Below are 25,518 nucleotides of genomic sequence, written 5' to 3'. Positions count from 1 at the left end.
GACTAAATTTGACCCATTAAGATATTGTGAACAAATACATTTCACTAGGACCATATATTAGTCATTATAACCTAATCTACGATCTAGTACGACATCTTAAACCCCATGATGCTCCATTAGGAGCTATATTGACTCTTAAGAACAAATATGTTTCCATTATGACATGCATCGGTTATGATAATACAATCTAATGCGAGTATATATAACACAATCTAACACACAAGACTAACACCTAATTAAGCCACATGATGCTTCATCAATAGCTATATGCCTAATATGACCCATTAAGATACGCATATGCTATTGCAACTTATTAAGGTCCATCATGTCCCCGTTAAGAGGCATCATGTTTCTCAAGAGTTAGGACCTAATATGGCCTATAAGACCGTGTGAGCCATTTAAACTCATCACCACCTAATATGAGTCATCTACAGTAAAATTTACCATATCAAGATCTAAAACATTATATTAAGTCTATGGTAATGTACCAAGAGCTATAAATTAAGACTCAACATGTCCCATTTAGACAAGCATATGCCATTATAGCCAATTTGAGCTATTATAACTCGTTACTAAGACACGTATGAGCTAATATAACTCGTTATTACCTAGTTTGAGCTATTTCACAAAATCTAATCATTTAAGACTAATATGAGCTACTTTTTATAACGTTAATATAAATACTTTTTTTGTATGGTTAACTATAAATAAAATGTTTTTTTTAAATTATATGTATCGTTGAACCTTTTAGTTTCTATAATCTTTCAATTACTAGTATCCGTTACTAAAAATGCAGTTGAATATAGAAAATTCAAAATCATTCAGCTTATTATTTCAAAACTAATATAACAACAAAAATAATATTTACTTAAACATACGAAAAGTAAACACACGTAACACCGGACGAAACGGGTTTAGAAAGAATCATACGAGAGGCACAACATTTGGTCTAGGCTCGGGTGAAGAATTAAAGATAATGTGTCAAGGGATGCGGGAAATAGATAACACAAGGATCAACACCACCATTTCGATTTGAAGATGCAACAAAACAAAGAAGAAAAGAACAAAACATAACATCACGAAAACTCCCCGTACCATTTAACAAACTTTTTGTATTAAGAGACTCTATTTAAATATTTTCTACAAGAGTCATATATAGTCAGTAACGTAAACCACAAGTCTCAAAAGTCAAACACATCTTCTTCACCCTTTCCATGAGACTAGACTTGTCACAATTTTCACATTCAACTCAAAAGGCGTCTCCATCATCAACATCAACACACATAATAATATTCATTACACCGTCAAACCCTAGCTCACCAGCAATCAACAACCACACTAATCCTCCAAAATTCATCAATTCATTCATATTCTTTCTACAGGTATATCACTAGCTGTTTAGATCTCACCTAACTAACTGTTCACTTTCTTAATTTTCAACTTATAGTGTCTTATACGTGATTTATTGTCTCTGTAGTTGCTAAATGTCCGGCGGTTCACCGATTCCAACTCGCCGGACTACCGTCCGCGTTGTAGTCATCGGTGATCGTGGCACCGGTAAGTCAAGCCTAATTGCGGCAGCTGCATCGGAGAGTTTTCCGGAGACTGTTTCGCCTGTGCTTCCTCCGACTCGTCTTCCGGCTGATTATTATCCGGATAATGTACCGGTCACGATAATTGACACTGCGTCTAGGTTTAAATTGTGTATTAGGCATTTTCGATGTGTTTAATTGATTAAATTATGTGGTTGTTTATAATTAGGTTTGTGTATTGGATTGTTAATATAGTTTGGAAGGTAAAGCTAAGTTAGAGGAGGAATTGAAGCGAGCTGATGCTGTGGTGTTAACTTATGCTTGTGATAAACCGGAAACGCTTACTCGGCTTCAGACGTTCTGGATTCCGGAAGTTCGTCGCCTGAAGGTTTTGTATTAATTTGTATTTGTTTATTTAATGGTGTATGCATTTAGTTGTTTCAATATTGGAAGGGGAATGTGAGATTTGATTTATGTTTTGTGTGTGTGTGTAAAGGTGAAGGTACCGGTGATCGTGGTTGGTTGCAAGCTAGATTTGCGTGATGAGCATCATCCCGTGAGTCTAGAGCAGGTGATGGCTCCGATAATGCAACAGTTTAGGGAGATTGAAACTTGTATAGAGTGCTCTGCAGCTAACCTTGTGCAGGTATGAATTTTGTTTAAGTTTAATTTATGATATAAAGTTCTCGAGTGTTCAAGTTTAATGGTAGTTCTTGTTATAAAGAGAGAATTAGATTATTTAAAAGGCCATCTTTTTCTGTCCTATGGCCACCCTTAACATGTTATATTACTTATTGTGGTATGTTAGGCATTAATTACTTCCTCTTTCATGAATTCTGAAGTTGTAGTCTCATACAGGGCCGGCCCGGAGGGTGTGCGAGCCGCACCCCCGTCCGGGGCACGTAAATTTCGGGGACCCAAACTTTTTTATACATATATAGTTTGCATCGGCGGATTTAAAGGGGGAGTCAGGAGGGTCCCTTGACCCTCTGGCCGCCAAATATATGATGTACCTGACTGCCGGAATACCTGTTCGGAGAAATGAAATCATAGGTTGACCCTCTCAGTTTATGTTAAACTGAGTAATTAAAGTTAAAAGAGAAATATTAAGTTACTATATTTGAACATTTTCTGGCTGCTGGTGGTGATATGATGGTCCGGCGAAGCTTTTTCGGTGATCAATGAGAGACGTAAAGAACTAGGGAGACGGAAGGTGTTTAAATAAGATTAATTGATTTAATAACTACTAACATGAATTTATTATTTTGTCCTTATTTTTTTCCTTTTAGAATATAGTACCACTTTTATTTTATTAATGGCTTGCTGGCTGCTATATTCATATATCAAATAGTATGTTAAACTTGTTAGTTTTGTTTATAATTTTTTATGATAGCGTTTAATAAAAATTTTTCTTTTTTAATTTTACATTTGGATTCTTTTAGTTATACTTCACCCTTAATTTTTATTTTAACATACTATTTTAAACAATTTTAAAATAATGCCCTGCTTGGGTGCGCGCATATAATGTGTATATGTGTGAACCCTCAGGTGGGCTAAAGTGAAATTGCACTAATTTTGACGTTATTTTACTAATCTCGTGAAAATAACGTTAAAAGTGGCGGAAGGTTAATCAGGCATCATGTGGTAGCGTTGATAGCCGAAAGACAAGGGTACATGCACCAATCGGCCGGTGTCCCAATGGTTGAGTGTTATGTGCCTTATGTCCAAGTAGAGATGGGCAAAAAAACCGGTTGGTGAACCGGTTCAACGGTTTAAACCGAAAACCGGTTTTTACAAAAACCGGTTATTTAAAAACCGGTTTGACCGGTTTAGTAACCGCCGGTTCGTATATCGGTTACAAGTTCTAGAGAAAAAACCGGTTACTGAACCGGTTATGGAAAAAACCGGTTAATTTTAAAACCGGTTATTATGAAAAAAACCGGTTATTAACCGGTTATTTTTTTAAAAAAAACCGGTTAATTAAAAAAACCGGTTATTAACCGGTTCTAACCGGTTTCTAAACCGGTCCTAACCGGTTAGACCGGTCCGAGTTTTGCACCAAAAAAACCGGTTAATAAACCGGTCCGGTTATTTAAAAACCGGTTTTTTTCCAGGCCAAGAAAAACCGGTCCGGTTATTAACCGAACCGGTTTTTTTAAAAAAACCGATTTGTGCACCTCTATGTCCAAGGCTTGATGCAAAACTACCATCGAGCTGGGGGTCTCACCGGAAGCAACCTCTCTATTCCTACGGGGTAGAGGTAAGGCTGTCTACATCTTACCCTCCTCAGACCCTACCATAGCTTTGCTATTGGTGGGATATACTGAGTACGATGATGATGATGATGATGATGATGATGATGATGATGAAACAATTTTAAAATAATAAGTATATATTAAAATAACTATATTAATTTTAATAAATTTTGTATTATTAACTCGTATAAGTCTTAAGTTTTAGGGTTTCAAAAATTGGAGTATTATTCATATTATATTTTATTTTTATTTATTGTATAAGATTAATTGTCATTTATAAAATTTAGCTTATATATTTTGTTGTTCATTAAGGCCTACGGGCCTTTTTATTTCGACTCGACCGGGGTATTTAAATTCTCGGAGACGGCCCTGGTCTCATATATCCCCTTTCTTCTTTTGAAAACATTCCAAGTAAAAGCATAACGGTTACGACACAATGCAATGTGTTTTGATGTTATATGATTTAGCAATAACCCTATAGTCGCGCTGGGAATTTGTGTTCCTTTCAGTGGAAATTCTTGTGAATGCATCTAGATCATAAAGACAGTTCCACTAGATTGAGCTTGTTGTATTATTAAAGTAAGATCATTTTGGTGATATTTAATCTTACACTGTTTCTGCATGCGTTTGGAGAAATTAGAATGTATGAATTTTGTTTGCTGCATCTTAGTCTTACTTTTTCAGTTTTCTCATGAGTGGATACACAACCTTATATATCTTGTTTTGTAGGTACCAGAGGTCTTTTACTATGCACAAAAAGCAGTGCTTCATCCAACGGCCCCATTGTTTGATCAAGAGTCTCAAACTCTGAAACCCAGATGTATAAGAGCACTTAAAAGGATATTTATTCTTTGTGACCGTGATATGGATGGTGCCCTAAATGATAGTGAGTTGAATGAGTTTCAGGTAATTTTCTTCTGCTATATTGCATGATAAGAAAGTTTCATACTTTTGTCTTGTGGTGAGTTATAGATCTTTTCTGTTTCATGGCAGGTTAAGTGTTTCAATGCACCTCTACAACCTGCTGAAATAGTGGGTGTTAAGAGAGTTGTTCAAGAGAAGGTCCCGGAAGGGGTCAATGACTTTGGGCTTACCCTAACAGGGTTTCTTTTTCTCCATGCACTATTTATCGAGAAAGGTCGCCTTGAGACAACGTGGACCGTCTTGCGCAAATTTGGATACAATGATGATATTGAACTTCGTAAGGAGAATCTTCCAGTGCCATCTAAAAAGGCTCCTGACCAGGTAATGCTCTTATTAACTCAAGTAAAATGTATACATGATCAGTTTTGCTGATATTTTTATTCATATGTAATATCTAATGTTGGCAATAATCTTTTGTTGGTTGTGTCCATGTAGAGTGTTGAGTTGACCAATGAAGCTCTAGACTTCCTTATGGGAATTTTCAGTTTGTTCGATTCTAACAATGTACGCATTTCTCTCATGTTGTATTCTTAGTTCTGTTTCATCATTATTAACTACATTTTAGATCTTTACTGAATAACTGCTTAGTTAATATTCAGTGATTTTATTTCTGTATGTAAGTAGCTTAAAAACAGTGATATACTCATTTTCTTCATTTACTTTGACCCGTGCCTTTGTAGTGAACTCCCTGTTTTATAGATTTTTGAAGTTATTTGTAATCGTTTTATAGTAAATTATATATAACCACTTTTATATAAAAAAAATTGAATACTAAAAAAAAAAAGTTATTTGTTTATGTTATTATTATTCTTTGAACTGAAGGTTACATACTGAAGCTTCTAGCTTTTATACATGCATATGTCTCATATCCTCATATATAACTGTTTTCACCTTCTAGGATGGAGCTCTACAGGATTCTGAGCTTGATGAGCTGTTTTCAACTGCACCTGAAAGGTTGGTTGGTTTGTTTTCAACTTTATGTTTGCGTTCATTTGATCATGGTATCTGTTAGTCCATTGCATGTGGTATTTTTTCTTCCGCTTTACCTCGTTTTTTCTTTAATTATATGTGTTTCATTCACGCTGAGATATAGATTCATGTAAAACATGATTGATGAAGTTCTCTTCTAATGCACACATTTAAATAGGCATGTAAACGAACCGAACGAACACGAAGAGAGCTTCTTCGTGTTCGTTTTTCTAACTTTAACCGAACAAATGAACTGGCACGTACAAGAACACTAGTAAGTGAATCATAGCGTTTCCTTCTTCAGATCTTATTCCTTATCTGGAAGCGATGGCATAGAGTCGTCTGCGCCATATGTAGAATCTACAAAACGCAAGATGAATTATATAACTTTCAGCACAAACGCTTCTTATTACAGTGTTCGATTTAAGTACTTTTTTTTTGTTGTGACTCACTCAGTTGACTAGTTATAAGCTCAATAATCGTTTATTCTAATCTATTTTCTCTTTTCAGTCCTTGGGATGAAGATCCTTACAAGAATAGCATGGAGAGAACTGAATTAGGGGATGTACGACTTTCTGCGTTTCTCTCTCAGGTGCTTGTGATAACACCTTTATTCATAAAACATGGGGATGTAATACTTGAATATACATAAATGGTTTACCAAGTATTAATAATTTAATATAATTACTCATCATGTCGACTTTATGTTTTTCAAGTTTTGAACATGTAAAGGCATATCTAACATTTGTAAGTTTAGATCACTTTCTATACATCTATTTTAATAAAACTTTGTTGAAAGAGTAATTGCTTTTCAATGTTTGGCCTACTATATCTGTATAAGAAGATCTATTGCTATACTGTAACAAATTAATGGATCTAAAATGGACCGTGTTTATTTCATTTGTTATATTAAAAAAATTACACATCACTCCAGTCCCCAGGTACTAGTTCGGTCCGCAAGAGTATAGATGTGTATGTATTATTTCAACTTACATGTGAAAATTTTGGATCCTTTATTTTTCATCTTGCTGTTATCATTAAAACATATGCTATATAAAGCCACATATATAAGTGAGATATACAGGAAAGAAACTTGGATCAGTATAGGTTCAGTAATGTAAGTCTATTCAAGTTATAAATTTAACGGGTCAAATGGGTAAAATAAGATAAAGTGTAGAATGAAACGGCCAGTAACGTTCCAGACCATTCTATTCAATACTACTGAAGTAATATAATCTTTGTAATCATATTTGACAGAATTTTTCAAATATTTTTGGTTGAAAAGCTTAATGGTAATTATATTAGCTTTTAGGTGTTGTATTGTATAAATTGTCTATATACCTATTAGTATACTGACATTACATTTATGATTTCAGTGGGCCTTGATGACGTTACTCGATCCAGCAAAAAGTTTGGCCTATCTGATATACCTAGGATATGCTAATGACCCCGCAACAGCACTCTGTCTTACTAGGAAAAGAACCTTAGATGTTAAAAATCAACAATCAGAGAGACATGTTTTTCAATGCTATGTGTTTGGACCCAAACATGCTGGCAAGTCTTCCCTGCTAAATTCCTTTGTTGGAAGGTAATTCTCTAAAGCCTTTTCTATTTCAAAAGTTTTGCTAAATGTTCTAAGGTTCATAAGTTTATTTCGTCTGTTATATCTTGTGAAGATTGTTTACTTTCAGGCCTTTTCAAAACTTGCATGGCTCAAATAGCTATCAGTCTTATACAGTTAATGCTGTTGACCAGCTTCGGGTGAGAGTTTATTCTTGAAAAACTTAAAAAGTGATTTTAGAAGTCTACTTGATAATAGTGTATTAAAAAGTTATCATCTTCTGATTTGATTATTTTTTAGAGATGGAAAATGGGCTGGCTAGCGTAGTTGAGTAATAGGTCAAAGTGGTTAACTTTTTATGAGTCAAAATTTAACAAGTTGAGTCAGGAACTCAAAACACTTTTTGTCTAAATATATAATTATTGTATCAAATATGAAATAATACGTGTTTATATTATTCCAATAATCTATTCTTTTAATTAAAATGACTTAGGAGATTTTTGACCCATTTGACCAAATCCACACGTTCTCTACAACTTTTCTATGCCACTAGAGAATAGGAGTAAGTATACTAAATGTGCTTTATACAGGGAACTAAGAAGACTCTTGTATTGCATGAGATTCTAGAAGATGATGTCAAACAGTTTCTATCTAGTAAGGACTCCTTGGCTGCCTGCGATGTAGCAGTTTTCGTTTATGACAGGTCAGCTTCATGCTATACGTTAAAAAAACATGGTGACTGCCGGGCCCAGCTCCGAGAAAGCAAAAAAAATTTTGGGCCGAAGGCAAAAAATAATTTGGGCCTTATTTAAAAATGAGTATTTTGTTGGTTTAAATAATTAAATTTTTATATAGGTTTACTTGGTTATAATTTGGGTTGTGAATTTTTTTTTTTGCATAAAAATAGGATTAAACATGTTTCAATGAGACTTGAACCCATAACCTTTTGGTTGGGAGTAATACCCCTTTACCATAATATCAACCTAGTGGTCATGTAATTTGGTTTAAACATTAAATATACATATTGTTTTTAATAAAAATAAATAATTTGAAAAAAAAAAATTCGGGCCTAACGGGGTGTCGGACCCGTGGCCGTCGACCACCCCGCCACCCCTATGGGCCGGCCCTGGTGACTGCTCATGCATATGTTGGAAAAGTCTAGATAGGAATAAAACAGAAAACATGTTCATTAATCTTATAATGTTGAAATTATTATATTTACATAACAAATGACCTTATGTCCGTTCAATCTTGTGGATTGAAGAAATTGAAGAACTTACAATGATTTCTCTTTGTAAATAACCTACAAGTATACGCTTTTAAAACTATGCTGTGAATTGAAACATAAAAAAAATCCTTGCTACAAGTACAGAGCAGTAATAAACAGGCAGATTTGGGTTTCAGGTCAAAATGGGTTCAGTTTAAAACAGGCAACTTTTATGTGAAAGTCAAAAACTCTTAACAGGGGTACATGACAGAATGGATTGCTGACTCGTCAGCACCTTTTTCCCGAATTGCTAACATTTTCACAACAAAAGTTATATTAGTACTTTTTTAGACAAAATGTCTTTTAAATTTTTAATTCCCTGTTTTGAAACACCATGTTGGATTGTTGATCCATCAAAAGTATCTTTATTACCAAAATCTATACCATTAAAAAGTGATGACTGCTAATATACCTGTTTTGAAACTATATTATTGAAACACAAACTAAATTGGCTGGTTTCATATCTAGCTAACTTCTAGTATTATACCTGTTTTGGCTCGGTATTGATTAGATGCTACCGTATTGACCCATTACTATGCAATTTGGTTGACAGTGCCACCTAGGCATGGAAACGAACCGAACGTTCAATGAACTTTTCATTCATCGTTCGACAAGTTCGTTTTTCGTTTTTAAATAAACAAACGGACACATAGAACATTGTTTGTCCATTTGGTTAACCGAATGAACTACACATGTATCGCTCGTTCTTTTATGTCCGTGAACGTCGTTTGCATTCGTTCATTTAAATTTGTTTTGTTTGTTTGTTTATATATTAATTTAGATTCTTTAGGTTCATTACAATTGGCTAGTGTAGAGGTAGGGTACCAAAAAAGACCCAAATACCCTTAAGTACCACCTGCGGGTCACAGAGAATCATCTTATAAGTCACCCGCGGGACACATGGACCACCCGCATATCACGAGTGAGGAGGAACGTTCTCACAATATGCGCGGAAGCATCCTGGCATCCTCAAAAGTCATCCGCAGGACGGGATATCTGTCCGCCTAAACATCCGGAAGACAATGCCAGCGAGACAGCTGTCATCACTCAAATACTCTCTAGAAGAAGGTTCATGACTCTTACTTAGGGAATACGTGACTGAACAGCCAATAAATAAAGGACACCTGGCCAGTTTGTTATAACCGTGCACATGGCCAGGGTGCAATCCATCCTTTCATTGGGCGACGCGTGTCCAGGTTGTTATACCCATGCACATGGGACGTATAGCTCAACCTATCACAAGAGGACACGCGTCCAGGCAGTTATCAAAGATCTTCTGGAAGAGGACAACTGGCCCAATCACCTTCCTACATCCTTCGGCTATAAATACCTTGTCAAACGGTATGAGGTATCCATTCACTCACTTGCATTCTGACTACACTTAGTCTGTTTACTTCAGTCATTTCCGCATTTACGAACGTTACTGATTCTCACGCCGGAGGGTGGTTACAGGAAGACCCCCCCCTCTTGTCCTTCCTGTAACGAGACTCACGGTGTCTGTTTTGCAGGTTCCGGTCATTGGACTTTGGGAAATTATACTCATATCATTGGTAGTAATTATTGTATCTTACCCTGTGGACTCATTGGATCCAGGACCCATACCTGGGGATCGGATCCGTGTTTCTTCATTGGCGCCATCCGTGTTGGTGTTAGAACTGCATAATTTTGTTTCTGTCGGTTTTTTTTATACGAGTAAACTTCCTGAAGGGCCGACGGGAACTGCTGCACCCGATTCACGTGTAACTAACACAGAAGCACCTCCGGGTCTTAGTGTTTTTGCACATATCACGACTCCGGGTGGCCGTGCTCTTGAACGTGTCACTGCTCCAGGGTCACGAATCACTGAGATACACCTGGGGGTTTTTCTCTAGAAAATGTTATAGCACCAACCAATCCCACTCCCACAAACATGGGACGTGCCTTGGCACCAGAAGGTTCTAATTTGGGTCAAAAACGAATTACGGATGAGACTCGCCGGAAACGGCCAGAATTGGATCTGGAAAATGATTCAGACGTCGCGAGATCTCACCAACATAATTCTAGATCCATAGGAGCATTAACTCCTGAAGAGTGGCTCCGCATGCAACAACAAAATTTGGTGGATGAATACGAGCGTAGAAAGCGTAACGAACGACTTTACGCTCGCACTTTGGATTATGAGGAATCCCCTAGAGGATCTCCTTCCCCCCAACCAATAGTGAGAGGAAGTCAGATTCGTTACAGTCAACAGCCTGAGCCAGAATTTGGCGAATTACTAAGGCTACGCCCTCGTCCTCGCATAGACATGCGGATACCATCTTATTTGGACGAGTTTGATAGTTACGATTTATCTTACCACCCGAGAGATTACAGTATGTATACCGGGGATAGTAGGATGAGCTCCCAGGCGAGTAGTAGTCGTCCGCATGACACCGTCCGCCGCACCGAGTACCATAGCAATGCTGAACGAGACTTTACCAAACCATATTGCCCCGCGGCTTTCGCTGAGAAATCAAAGTTCATAGCAAGCATTGCCACAGCACCCTTTCCTGTTAATGCTAAGATACCTACATCGGTAGGTAAGTACAATGGTATGACTGATCCAAGTGATCATCTTCAGAACTTTGTGGCTGTAGGCGGTGTTAGTGGTTGGACGTTTCCCTATTGGTGTCACATGTTCGCGTTGACACTAACAGGGGCAGCAAGAGAATGGTTTGAAAAGTTACTCGACGGTGAAATTTCTAGCTGGGATGATTTGGTGAAGAAATTTTCTCAACAATTCAGTCAGCAGAAGAAGCATACGCGAGACCAGTCAGAAATTTTAGATGTCGTTCGTCGCGATAACGAGTCTATAGAAGATTTTATCACCAGATTCAATGATGAGAGCCTGAACATCGGAGGAATTAGAAAATACATGCTTCGAGGTGCCTTCCGCAAAAACATCAGATGTGATGATTTAGTTCGCACATTTACGGGCAGAGATGGAATGCCAAAAGAGTGGGACGATCTCATGACTGCAACAAAAGTGTATGCGAACACTGAGAAAACATTGAGAAGTGTTAACTCAAAGCAAAAATTCAAAGTCGAGTTTCAAACTCCAAGACATAATAGACAGGCGAAAGGCCCTATCTGGTCAAGGCTTCAGCCAAGTGCGGAAGCACCAAAACCATTTGATGCACGATCCCTCATAGGCAATAAAAACAAAACGGGACCCTCGAACCGAGGCCCCAATAATCGGACTCCTCTTTCAAAGACTCCCACCGAAATTCTCACCACGGAGACTGAATTTTAAAAAACCACAACCACTGACGAGAAGATCATTCCTTGACCTGAAAAAGCGTTGTTCGTATCATGATGAAATTGGTCATAATACGAATGAATGCAGAACATTAAAAAATGAAGTTGAAGCAGTTGTAAAGTCTGGAAAACTTGGACACTTGGTAAAAGCTGGAAAACCTGACAATGGTAAAGCTCCCGCACGGGATATCTAAGGCCCGAGTAAAAAAGCAAGTCAGAGATTTAAACGTCCATATGATACAAGGCGGGTACGATACAAGGAAAAAAAGGAAAGAGTCTGATGATGAGAACTGGAAGAATGAGCCAGTGATCTTTCCTCGTATTAAGGGGCCCGAATAACAAAAACCCCTTAATCATCACTGCCCAATTCGGACACTACCGTTCCCAATACGTCTTCTTCGACACCGGTAGTACTTCCGACATTATGTATGAACAATGTTTTGAACAGCTTGACGAGGAAGATAAGGAAAGATTAAAACCCATCCACGCTCCAGTATCGGGGTTCAGAGGGGAAATAATGCATCCGCGGGGTGTAATTTCATTCCCAGTCGCCTTAAGTGACGGAATTCACTCTAGGACCGAGGAAGTCGAATTTTTGGTTCTGCCAGCAACATCAAAACATGACATTATTCTTGGACGAGAAGCGATTGGGGCCTTTAATGCTCATCCGTCCACAGCACACGGTGCAGTAGGAGTTCCAACTTGCACTGGCATAGCAATAATTTATGTTAATCGGCACTGCTTTGCAACCAAGAGCTCAAAACCAAGCAAAATTCCAAAACAAACTGTGAAGACTGAACCAGAGAAATGGGTTTTGAACAAAAAATTTCCTGATCAAACTGTAACAATAGGACCTGCTATTTCCGAAATAGTGCGGACCTTCTTGAAACAGTTATTATCAATGAATATTGATGTTTTTGCATGGCAACCTGTGGATATGACCGGTGTCCCGAGGAACATTGCGGAACACAAATTAAGGGTAAACCCGTTGTTTACGCCATTGTTCAGAAACAACGTAAGATGGATCCGGAACAAACAAAAGCAAAGAATGAGCAAGTCCAGGACCTCTTACAAGCTGGAATCATCCGCCCAATTCGTTATCAGACCTGGGTTGCTAATTCAGTTATCGTTCCCAAAAGCAATGGGTCATGGCGGATGTGCATTGATTTCAAAGATCTAAATAAAGCATGTCCCAAAGATTGTTATCCCTTACCCGAAATAGATCTCAAGGTTGATGCTGTAGCACCATTCAAATTCAAATGCTTTCTGAATGCTTACAAAGGCTACCATCAGATCCGAATGGCAGCGGGCGATGAGGACAAAACAACATTTCGTACCGATCAAGGCACTTTTTGTTACAAAATGATGCCTTTCGGATTGAAAAATGCGGGAGCCACATATCATCGATTATTGGACATAGCGTTCAAAGATCAAATTGACCGAAATTTAGAAGTGTATATGGATGATCTCGTAATAAATAGTGTTGAGGAAGACCAGATGTTGAGAGATATTGAAGAGACGTTCGAAACCTTGAAAGGTATCAACATGAAGCTGAATCCGGCCAAGTGTTCATTTGGAATGGAAGAAGGAAAGTTTTTGGAAGTGATTGTCACGAATGCGGGCTTCAAAGCTAATCCAGATAAAGTTCAAGCTATAGCCCGCATGCCTTCTCCATCTTCCCTCAGAAGTTCAGACATTAAATGGTCGACTGGTTGCCTTGAATCGTTTTTTGGCGAATCATGCAGCTAAGTCCCATCCTTTCATTTCAACTTTAAGAAATTGTCTTAAGAAATCACAATTTAAGTGGACCGAGGAGGCCGAAAAAGCTTTTTTGGAGGTTAAAAAATGTTTGATGGAACTTCCCACGTTAACAGCACCCCAAGCGGGAGAACCTTTAACGTTATACCTATCAGCTTCAGACATTGCTATCGGGGCTGTCCTTCTGACAGATCGCAAGAATGTTCAAACACCAATCTACTACGTCAGCAGAACACTATCAGACCCAGAAACAAGATATTCCATGCTAGAAAAACTTGTTTTAGCACTGGTCTACGCTGCACGACGCCTCCGCAGGTACTTTCAAGGGCACCCCATCAATGTCTTAACTGGATACAAGCTCAAAAACGTTCTCAGCAAGCCAGAATTGTCTGGGCGATTGGCCAAATGGGCCATCGAACTAGGTGAACACGCAATAGAATACAAACCTAGGCCAACAATCAAAGGGCAAGTGTTGGCGGACTTCGTGACAGAGGTCCCGCATCACAAAGAAAAAGAATGTTTGATTGAGCAACAACCCCAAGCACCCCCGGAATCAGGACAGATTTGGTCCTTATTTACGGATGGAGCTTCAAGCAGTGAGGGATGTGGCGCAGGCCTCAGGCTAGTCAATCCCGAAGGCCATGAGTTTACATATGCCATAAAGTTGGACTTCAAAAGTACCAACAACGAGGCAGAATATGAAGCTTTTTTGGCGGGCTTGAGGATAGCTAAAAAGCTTGGGGTTAAGCATTTGGAAGCCCGAGTGGATTCCATGTTGATTGTGGGACAGATCAACGGCACATACGAAGCAAAAAATGATATCATGGCTTCATATGTGTCACAGGCGAAAGATCTGATGCTCCAATTCTCTTCTTGCAAAGTCATTCATATAAAGAGAAGTGAGAACAGATCAGCGGATGCCCTCAGTAAATTGGCTTCAACAAACTTCGAACACTTTGCCAAAGACATCCGCATCGAAATATTAGACCACCCGTCTGTCCCGCAACATCAGGTTTTAGTGATCCAAACGGGAGTGGAATCCTGGATGACACCGATTACAGCATACCTGTCGTCCGGAGTACTTCCGGAGGGAAAAACAGCGGCCTGAAAGATAAAACACAAAGCCTTGAACTATCAAATACTTGACGGTGTCTTGTATCGACGTTCCTTCCTCGGACCACTACTACGATGTGTGGATGCCGAGGACGCGAACTACTTAATCAGAGAGGTTCACGAAGGCATTTGTGGTCTTCACGCTGGCCCGCACATGGTCGTGGCGAAATTAATGAATGCTGGATATTATTGGCCGGGGATGCACTTGGATGCAGTTAATGAAATCAGAAAGTGCGATTCTTGCCAAAGGCATGCCCTTAACACGCTGCGACCAAAGAACGAGTTAGTTCCAGTCACTTCAGCTTGGCCGTTCCAAAAATGGGCCATTGATATCATGGGACCTTTCCTTGAAGCCCCTGGACGGGTCAAATTCTTAATAGTAGCTATTGACTACTTTACAAAATGGGTGGAGGCCAAACCAGTTGCTTCTACAACAGCAGCGAGCGTTAAAAAATTCTTGTGGGAATTCATCATATGTCGTTTCGGCCTCCCCCTAGAGCTCGTTAGTGACAATGGAACACAATTCGCGGACAGTGGGTTACAAGAATGGCTAAAAGAATTACACATTTCTCAAATTTTCACCTCTGTAGCCCACCCGCAAGCAAATGGTCAAGTTGAACGAGCCAATCGGACCATCAAAGAAGGAATCAAGGCCAGACTAGGAACTAAAAGGACAGGTTGGGTCGACGAATTGCCCCATGTGTTATGGGCTTTCCGCACTCAGAAAAATTCCAGTAATTTCGAAACCCCCTTTAGTTTGACTTATGGCACAGAGGCCATGATTCCAGCTGAAATCGGAATCATATCCGCTAGAGTTCTCATGATCGAAGATAACGATCATGACCTCCGGATGAACCTTAACCTCCTTGAGGAAAGGAGAGAAATAGCATAAATCCGCGAGCATAATTACAAACGACAGTTGCAAAAATATTATAACTCGCGGGTTCGAAGATGTGAATTCGATGCGGGAGACTTTGTCTTCCGCAATAATGAAGCCTCCGGGCAAGTTGGCTCCTACCTGGGAAGGACCTTATAGAATCCAGAAAGTTCTATCCAAAGGTGCCTACAAACTTGAAAAGTTGGACGGGGCAGAGATCCCTAGAACCTGGCATGGGGCCCAACTGAGAAAATGTTACATTTAGTTGGTCTTTCTTTTGGCCTGCGTGCCTAACTAGATGTTAAGAACCTTTTCAGTTATGAAAATTTTCTTTTCAGTCATGTGAGACTTATATTATTATGTAATTCTTTATTGGCATACAAAAAAGATCCTACAAAGCACTTATATTGTGACAAATAAACAAAGTGTACCGAGTACAAAATAAAACCTTCTTTATTTACACAAATGAGATTACAAACAATCAAAAAAAGATCAAGTTACAAGAACAGAAAAATTCATGGTGCAGCATCATTATGCTCCGCACCTTCGCCTCCCGCGTCATCAGCATGTTCGTCATCTTCTTCTTCCTCGTTTTCTTCATCAAGTTCAAGAAGAGTCTTTAGCTGCTGGATGATATCCTCCTTATCAACAAGCTCGGATATCTGTTCCGTCAAAGAGAATTTCAAAGAATCAAAGTCCTTTGATTTCTGTTTTGAAGATGGCAACAGTATCTTGGCCAGCCAAAACATACTCCTCAGGAAGCTTGGAGTTTAATCCAAACTGATAACCTTCTTGGAAGCCTAGTTGGCGACCGGCCTGTTTAGAAGCTTTGAGGAGGATAGCAACACAATTCCCAAGCTCATCACTAGCCCGGACATCAGCAATGACATGTCAAAATCATCATGAATAAATAACTCTAAACACTTAGATTATTTATGGTTAGAATAAAATACATACCTTGGGAATAGCTTCCGCCAATAGCCATTTTTGATCCGCCTTGGCCTGAATAAGCTCCATCTTGTGTTTGGCGCATTCCAGGGCTTGATCACGGTTTTTGACATTAAGATCAGCCAGACGCTTGTCCTTGGCCGCTGACTCAGCCTGCAGGGTCTCCAGCAACTTGGTCTGGTCAGCCATCATCTTGGATTGTTCATCCAGTTGCTTTAGGAGAATGATCTTGGCTTCCTCGGCAGCAGATCGGGCAACCTTCTCCGCTTCCAGGGCCTGGCCGGTTTCTCTAGCTTCGTTTATAGCTTTAAGGGCTTCTTCTTTAGCATCTGAAGCAGAGGCCGCCAGCTCATCCCATTGTTCATTCATCGCCAACCAATCCCTGGTTATTTCATGGGTAGTGGAAATAGAGTTCGCCAAATAATAAGAATGGGAGTTTAGCAACTCTTGGCGAACACTAAGGCGACGCCTCTCCTTTTCACCAGGCGGAAGACACTCCCCCAGGAAATCAAAACATGCGTCCACGTCACGGAATGTCGAATCCCGACGTAAGGACCAGTTAGGACGGTGTGGGGTAGGATCTTCCCCCAGGAGGAGGAGAAGTTGGGGAAGCATATGGAAATGCGCTCACACCCCCCTTGATCTCTGAAGTGGTGTACATTTTGAGAAGGCGACACTTTAGCGTGAACAGTAGTGTCGGCCTCCTCCTTCTTCAGTGGGGAGTCCACCACAATAACCGGATCTTTAGCAGTGTTAGGAGGCGGTGGTGGCGGACGAACAGGAGAATCCTTCAAAACGGAAATACCTTCAGAGAGGTTATCCAGGTTCACTGAAAAACATCAACAAATGAGTTAGGTACATTCTAATTCGCAACAAATAACAAGTGGAAAGATTTAGCTTACCTAATTAAGGATCGTCAGCGTAGAGTTGATCCAAACGAGCTCCCAAAGCAGCAGGGTTTGTCTTTTTAGATTTCTTCTTCTTTGAGACAACCTTGACTGGATTAACCTTGCATTTTCCAGCCGCTTTGGAGACGCCCGCCTCACTAGCTCGACGATCACCCTCAGCAGTGACGTCATCAGACGCAGGTCTCTTACCTTCTGCTTCAATTGTAGCATCATCCTGATCCGTCGTTTGGCTAGACGCAACCCTTTGGCGAGTGAGACCTGCAGATGAGTCCACAGCTCTATTAACATCAGTTGAATAAGCTTCTTCACAAAGTGATGTCTCCCCGCTAAACGAGAAGAGCACAATCACTCCGCTAGAAGTAATAGCAGTCATAGGTTTGGGTTTCAAAATGCCCTCACCTTTCTGGATGCAATCTTTAACATATGCCTCACCTTTGGCATACATCGCCTCGGAAACTTTAGGTTCCGGGCGGAAAGCTGTGGGTAATACAAAATTATGACGAGTGCGCTCAAGAAAAGGCGCATCCCTCTTATCGATTGGGCGGCGCACCATCATTCCCCCCTCGCGATCCAACAAAGTGCTAAAAGCGGAACCTTCACTTACACAAAACAAGAAAATAAAGTTAGAAAATACTTAATGACGAAATAGAGAAAACAAAAAACTTACTCTTGTTGGTCTCCTCGTAGTACGGTTCCAGACTTGTAAACGGCCACAGACGGCTCATCTTTGCACACACCATCGCCCCTTCATGAATTGGGCGTAGAGGAGTTGGCGTGGAGATCAGCGTTTTATACCACGCCTGATCCTCGTGAGCGCTGGCAAGAACTACGGGCATGGGAGCGTCCGCCTTACGTTTCGTCATCTTGAAAGGAATGACATCCTCATGAATCCAGAAAAACTTTGGCTTCCAGCCATGAAGGTTACGGAGCCACTCCGTGCCTATAATCCTCTTCTCGATGGAGGCAAAACTGTACCATCCATCACGAAGGGTCATTTTATAAAAAACGGCAAACATGCCAACAGTCGGTTCTAGGTTACGAGTTTGGCAATTCGAAATGTCGAATCCTCGACATCCCAAAGGGATGGATCTGGGACAGATGAATCCCATAAGTTTTTAAGACCGATCCGACAAATTTGGTAATCGGAATCCGGAAGTTCCGTGGTAAAATGGTCCACGTAGACAGCCATTTTATTCGGAGGACTAGTGGCAATAGAACCACTAGCAGGACGTTCCGGTTCCCACTCCGTCGTTAATCCGTAAACATTAACAACGTCATTATAATCTTCTTCTTTAAGGCAGACGACGACGACGTCGTTGATGGTAGGGGTATTCTTCTCTTTAGCCATTTCTGTTTCAAGAAAATTAAGAAATCTCAGAAAGTTGCAGAAAAGTTTCAAGTATTTGATAGAAATTATGAAAGTGATAAAGGTTAAATGGAAGTCACAAAAGTTATATTTATACTCATCGCAATTAATGCAACCCATAAAATGACAGAGGAGAGAGAAACCGCGGACCGCCAGATGGCTGACACGTCAGGCAGGAAATTCAAGATAGTGCAAACAGACTGTCAATGACGTCATACACGTCTTGTCAGTTGCCCTCAAGAAATTTCTCTCTCCGCCACGTCAGCATAGTTATCCGAAACTTTCAAACATTTCAAAAAGTTGAGGATTTCAAAAATATCTTCTAAAAGATATTTTCTTTGAATAAAAGAATATCCACACAAGACAAGATTTTTTCTCATTAATTATTCAAAAAATAATTACAAAAAGAGAAAGGAAAATTACAAGTAATAAAAACCTACGAATCTATTCTAAGGGTTTGTGGAAGTTTCGCCTTCCGGAGCCTTTGACGAGGTATCTTCTGAAGAATCGTCCTCAGACTCTTCACCAAAATAGATTTTCAAGAGCTGTAAACCATCATCTACGGATGCAAACTCCGGAAGCCTTTGCTGAAGCGGGAACACTAGATCATCATGTTCTTTCACCCGCGTAGCTCGGGCTTGCTTGACGTCAACTCCATGAAGCGGATGATCTTTAAATGCGCGGTTGTTTTGAGCATACTTCATCCCTTCATGAAATCCTATCACACGCCCAAGGGAAGAAGAAGCAGTCATCACATCAGCAAATCTGTCAGTAAGCTCCTTGCTCCCCTTGATATGGCGGACGACCTACAAGGACAAAAATACAAAAGCCTTTAATATCAAATAATAAGAAATAGACATTGAACATTCAAAGAAGGAAAACTCACAGCATCAATCCCTCGGGTGAGGAACCACTGACGATTCTGTTCCGCCTGCTTAGCTCGCGCCTGAAGCGTTTGGGATTCCGCTACCATATTCTCAGGAGCCTGCAGGAGAGAGTCATAAGCAGTCTGAACCTCAAGGGTACTTTTGTCTTTAAGTTCATTTTGCTCTCTTTCCAACTTTAATTCGGCCTCAAGTTCCTAAATTCGAATACTTTGAAGAGACACTTGATTTTCGAGAGTTGAGTTTACTTCGTGCGCCCGGGCCAAATCATCTTTTTCCTTTTGAGTTTTTGCCCGAGCGGCCTTAAGAAGGGAGTTTTGCTTTTCACAAGCTTCCTTCTATCAGCGAACAGCTACAGCGTTACGATCTTGCTCGCTCTTGAGGGCATTCTCCGCATCGACCTGTCTCCATTTGGCAGTTTGAGCCGCGACACAGTGCTCCTCAGCCTCCTTCTTTGCAGCTTCAGCAGCTCGGCGAGCTTCCCCCACCTTCCCGCCTAAAGTGCGCCATTCACTTAAAACCTCTTGGCTGCCGGCCAAGGCATTAGCCAGATGATAAGCCACATTTGTGTGAAGATCATGGCGGGAAAGGTCACGTTGATATGCCATCTCAGTGGGTGGCGTGCAATGCTAAACAAAATCCATGCAAGTCCCAGGGTGAGAAAACCGAGACCCATTAGTAATACCCCATGAAGGGACAAACAGCTCATGTTTGTCACCCAGACCCGTATCCCCGTAATAACGGGAACCCGAAGGTTTAAGGCGAGCGGGGGTAGAAAAAGGTTGTTGTGAAGGATGACGAGGAGGAGATTCCACATTCCTGAACTCTTCTTCGATAACAGCAGGGTTGTACTGCTGACCATCAACACCACCCCCAGCCTGAAAAAGATAGTCAAAACGAGTATCAGTTTCAGACTGGGTATTGGTTTCCTCCGTTGCAATATCAGCCGGCGGAGCCGGCATCCTATCTTCCACGATAGTCTCAGTTGGAGGAGGGGTCGATTGACTTCCCACATTAAGATTACTTGGTGGAGTAGGCTGCTTAATATCAACATCCTCAATTGGAGGAGGAGATGGTGGTTTTTCAGAATGAGGAGTTGGCGTAGGTAGCTTTTCCGATATGTACTCGCTAAAAAGAAAGGGATCTGCATAACAAAGTTATACTTAGCCAAACACTCATAAAAAGAATACAGTATTTAAAGAGGGACGCATGCCTTCAACGGTATCAATGCGGTCAGAAAGGCTATACTGTGGTTTCTTGGGACGGTGCACTTTTCGTTTTTTCTTCGATGGCCCCGCCTCAGTATCCGCAACCTTCACATTTGTGTGCTCCGACTGAGAAGCTACAAAAGCTCTCTTTTTCTCCAATTCTGCTAACAAAGATGAGACAGATGAAAGTTCAGAAGCACTCGCGTCAGAGTCTTCTCCTTCATCCGAAGCGGAAAACCGAGAATCATCTCCATCATCATCACTCGATGATAAGATGGTAATCGTTCCGTCGGAAGTAACGGCAGTAAGGGGAAGAGGGTTTAGAACATACCCACCTGTTTCAAAGGTGGCATCAGAGGTGATGGGGTCAGCTCTAACTTTCTTGGGAAAAAGAAACCGAGTCTTAGTCTTTTCAAGAATAGGCTGATCTCCTGCCTTGCGGATACTTTTTCGGACACACACCCCTGTCTTCAAAGAGAGCGTTAATCATAGAACTTCGACCTGAAAAAGGATAGGAACTTAATCATGAAAACACTCACAAAAAACAAAGAGCCAGTGAAAGGTAACTTACGTTCATTTAAATCTACAAGAATGGGCTCCATAAATTTTGTTGGCCATAAACGACTCATGCCTGCCCACACTAAAGCTTCCTCCGGCAAAGCCCGCATGGGTGTTGGTTCCATCGTGAGTACACGATACCATTCTTGACCTTCATGATTAGCGGTAACAATGTCAGGAATGGCATAATTCACTGGACGGCGAACCATGTTTAACGGCACCACGTCTTCAGAAATCCAAAAGAACTTATTCCGCCAATCTTTAGATACCTCTTCAACTTCATATCCGATGCTTCTGTCAGAAAACCCCTGACACGTATACCAACCATTACGAATGGCAAGACGATAAAAAACTGGAAATCGATCAATATGTAGCACCATGTCATGTGCTATGCATACGAATTCATAATGACGAATTCGCATCATAGCACGAGGATGCAATTGAGATAAATGGATTCCATAGGCAGTTAACACCTTCTGAAGGAATCTCGTTATGGGTAAACGGAAGTTCCCATGAACAAAATAATCGGCAATAAAAGCCATTTTCTCAGGCGGTGGGAAACTGGCTATAGAACCGATAGAAGGAAACTCTGGTTCCCACTCGGGTGGAATACCATACGTCTCCAATAACTTTTCATATTCTGTGTAGTCCCATGCAATTTCTATCTCTTCAACTTCAGTCTAAACATTTCACATTTTAGGAAGATTTAAGGAGGAAGAAAGATTCGATACTTTATCAGAGAGAAAATAAGAAGATAATCAGAGGAAAAGAGCGATAAAACTTCTAAATGAAGGAGTCTCTCCTTATTTATACCCATCGCAATTAATGCGATGGGATATGAACATTAGAGAGAGAAAAACATCACCCAACCAGTGACTGCCACGTCACGCGGGAAATTCGAAAAAGAGAAAAAGTTGTACAGTAGGGTACAGTGACAGCCGTAAAAAACGTTCCATCACCTGTTCACGCGCCTGCGAGTGGTCAACTTGTCCTTTTCCATGATTATCCATACCATCTGAAGATATTTTCTACCTAACTTCTGAACAATAAAAATCCCCAACACGCATTAAGTCCAGAATTTCACCCGCATAAAGATTTCACACGGAAGAAACACTGGACTGGGGGGACTTGTAGAGGTAGGGTACCAAAAAAGACCCAAATACCCTTAAGTACCACCCGCGGGTCACAGAGAATCCTCTGATAAGTCACCCGCGGGACACATGGACCACCCGCATATCACGAGTGAGGAGGAAAGTCCTCACAATACGCGCGGAAGCATCCTGGCATCCTCAAAAGTCATCCGCAGGACGGGATATCTGTCCGCCTAAACATCCGGAAGACAATGCCAGCGGGACAGCTGTCATCACTCAAATACTCTCTAGAAGAAGGTTCATGACTCTCACTTCGGGAATACGTGACTGAACAGCCAATAAATAAAGGACACCTGGCCAGTTTGTTATAACCGTGCACATGGCCAGGGTGCAATCCATCCTTTCATTGGGCGACGCGTGTCTAGGTTGTTATACCCATGCACATGGGACGTATAACTCAACCTATCACAAGAGGACACGCGTCCAGGCAGTTATCAAAGATCTTCTGGAATAGGACAACTGGCCCAATCACCTTTCTACATCCTTTGGCTTTAAATACCTTGTCAAACGGTATGAGGTATCCATTCACTCACTTGCGTTCTGACTACACTTAGTCTGTTTACTTCAGTACTTTCCCCATTTACGAACGTTACTGATTCTCACGCCGGAGGGTGGTTACAGGAAGACCCCCCCCCCCCCATCCTTCCTGTAACGAGACTCACGGTGTCTGTTTTGCAGGTTCCGGTCATTGGACTTTAAGAAGTTATACTCATATCATTGGTAGTAATTATCGTATCTTACCCTATGGACTCATTGGATCCAGGACCCATACCTGGGGATCGGATCCGTGTTTCTTCAGCTAGTTTATGAAATTTTGATATCGTTTATTACTTATTACAATTTAGTTTAGTTTTATGTATTTTTTAGGCTCAACAAATTGATGTGTACATTTATTTTTAATTCGTTTTCGGGTTTTGCTCAGTTACATTCATATGTGTTAAGTTCATATATGGTCACTTGCGTCCATTTGCTTAGCGAACCATTCGTTTATTGTCTTAATGAATGAGCACGAATGATATACTACCAAATCGACTGTTTGAAAATTACTACTTCTAGTCTTGGCCTCTAAGTAACGTAGTAATATTCATATAATATCTAATTGGTTGTTACAGTTCTGATGAATATTCCTTAAAAAGAGCATCAGAATTTCTTATGGATGTGGCTAGGCTAGGTGAAGACACCGGCTACGGTGTGCCATGTCTTTTTGTTGCTGCTAAGGATGACTTGGATTCTTACCCAATGGCAACCCGGGATTCAGAAGCGGTAATTAGCTTATCTTTAAAAAATTTCTTACCATGAATGAACGTTACACTCACTTCATTTTGCTCTAGATTTGTCGAGAATTAAAAATAGATGCATCCATTCGTATCAGTGTAAAGAAACGAGAGATGAATAATATCTTTTGGAGGATTGTAAACGCAGCTGAACTTTGTCATTTGAGTATCCCAGAAACCGAGTATGGAAGAAACATGAAGCAGTATCGTCGTATTGTTAATCGCTCTCTTGTGCTTGCTTCGGGTAAAACTTCAAAATCATTCACTTAACCCCTTGAAGGTCATGGCTCGAACCAAATCAAAAACTGAAAATTTGATTTTTGAGTTTTTGAAAACCGTTCGGTTTCAGTTTAGGTTCGGTTTTACCAATTAGGCATGGAATTTCTGGGTTGGGAAAAACTTTTTGGCCCAAATGAAAAAATCTGGGTCTAAATCTTTTTGCTAGTTAATGGTTAATTGATTATTATACATTTGGGCTAAAATATTTAGGGTACATATTTATTATGTTCTTATGATTTTTCTTAACATCCAAAATAAATAAAAAAATGAAATCCATTACTTTGGTTCAGTTTCTTTGGTTTTAGTTACGTGCAGAACCGTAACCCAACCAAAACTGCGGTTTTTATGAAAACATAAAACCAAACCGTCTGTTTTTGTTTGGTTTGGTTAGGTTATTTTGGTTTGATTGGCTACGGATCGGTTTTTTCGGTTTTTGCACACCCCTACCGCTGGTTAGTATGGCATTGGTGGGCCCCATGAATTTTCCCTACACATTACGGTTACCTGACGCTCGGGAAGGATGTAAATGTTTAGTTTTTATTATAATATCGTTTAACATTTAATTTGATTTTTTTCTAATAACTTGTGTGTTAGCTTTAAAAAAAACACTAAATAAACTGTTTTGTTTTTTTCTCAATATTTCGATATCAATTTTGACAAAAACGAGTTGTATTCAAAATAAAGTATTTTTTTGGTCTCTTAAGCAGCTTTGGCTTTGTTTAATTTTCTTTCCCTCTCATTGGTTGAATGAGTGAGTAAATGAATGAGGGTGGTGACGTGGCGTTGAGGTAGCAGCATAATATCAGAAACCGCAACCTGTTATTTCTTTATCTTTTTACCTTATATCACACTGCTGTTATATAACTTTATCTACAAATTTGCAGTTGGTGCGGCTGCAGCTGTAATTGCTTTGGCAGCATACCGAACGTATGCTTCAAGGAAGAGTCACTCCGCCAGTTAGATTAAACAATAAAACATCAGCTCCTGTGTTATAGGATCCAGAAATAAGCGGTTGGTCGATTGCTTAAAATTATTTTTCCGTCCGTTTTAAACTACATTTGTATAAAAAATAGTTTCAACTCTCCTAGGTCCTAGCTATGGTCGGTCAGTTGTTTAATTATTTTTAAATTTTTTTCTGTCATTTAAAACTCGGTTTTTGCTAGTATCTCAAGTTCAGTATCTCAAGTTCCAAGTCCTATTGATCTAGTAAAAAAAGGTCCAATAAATGAGGCGAAATTGTTGGTGTGCATAGTCAAAATGACATCTAGATTTGTATGTTTGCACCAATTGGAGATGAAATGGGTAAAAGGTGAAGATATTTTTGTCTTGATTTTGATGAGAAAGAAGTCAATAGTGATGGAGGTATATGTATCAATCTCTGATTGGTTCATTAGATGCTTGTTGCCTCAA

At 40.1% G+C, this 25,518-nt stretch overlaps 1 protein-coding gene across 2 annotated transcripts; it reads left to right on the top strand.

Moving 5' to 3' along the window:
• Window positions 1–1,128: 1,128 nt before the first annotated feature.
• LOC143553836 (mitochondrial Rho GTPase 2-like) lies at window positions 1,129–25,297 on the top strand. 2 transcript variants are annotated; one of them, XM_077043737.1, is made up of 14 exons: window positions 1,129–1,693; window positions 1,788–1,920; window positions 2,029–2,178; window positions 4,517–4,693; window positions 4,781–5,032; window positions 5,147–5,215; window positions 5,610–5,665; window positions 6,191–6,272; window positions 7,057–7,268; window positions 7,357–7,441; window positions 7,832–7,944; window positions 23,668–23,818; window positions 23,887–24,073; window positions 24,993–25,297. In XM_077043737.1, the coding sequence occupies exons 1-14, from the start codon at window positions 1,485–1,487 to the stop codon at window positions 25,067–25,069; spliced, it is 1,953 nt and encodes a 650-aa protein (XP_076899852.1). In that variant the 5' UTR covers window positions 1,129–1,484; the 3' UTR covers window positions 25,070–25,297. The 2 variants fall into 2 exon arrangements, with proteins under 2 accessions (XP_076899852.1, XP_076899853.1); XM_077043738.1 differs by having other exon boundaries at window positions 1,132–1,693; window positions 7,372–7,441.
• The last annotated feature ends 221 nt before the right edge of the window (window positions 25,298–25,518 follow it).

The sequence above is a fragment of the Bidens hawaiensis genome, unplaced genomic scaffold, assembly GCF_021521415.1.
Source record: "Bidens hawaiensis isolate Kalapana, Puna unplaced genomic scaffold, B.hawaiensis_p1.1 tig00017381_1, whole genome shotgun sequence".
Lineage (NCBI taxonomy): Eukaryota > Viridiplantae > Streptophyta > Magnoliopsida > Asterales > Asteraceae > Bidens > Bidens hawaiensis.
This window is presented reverse-complemented; position numbering and strand designations above follow the sequence as displayed.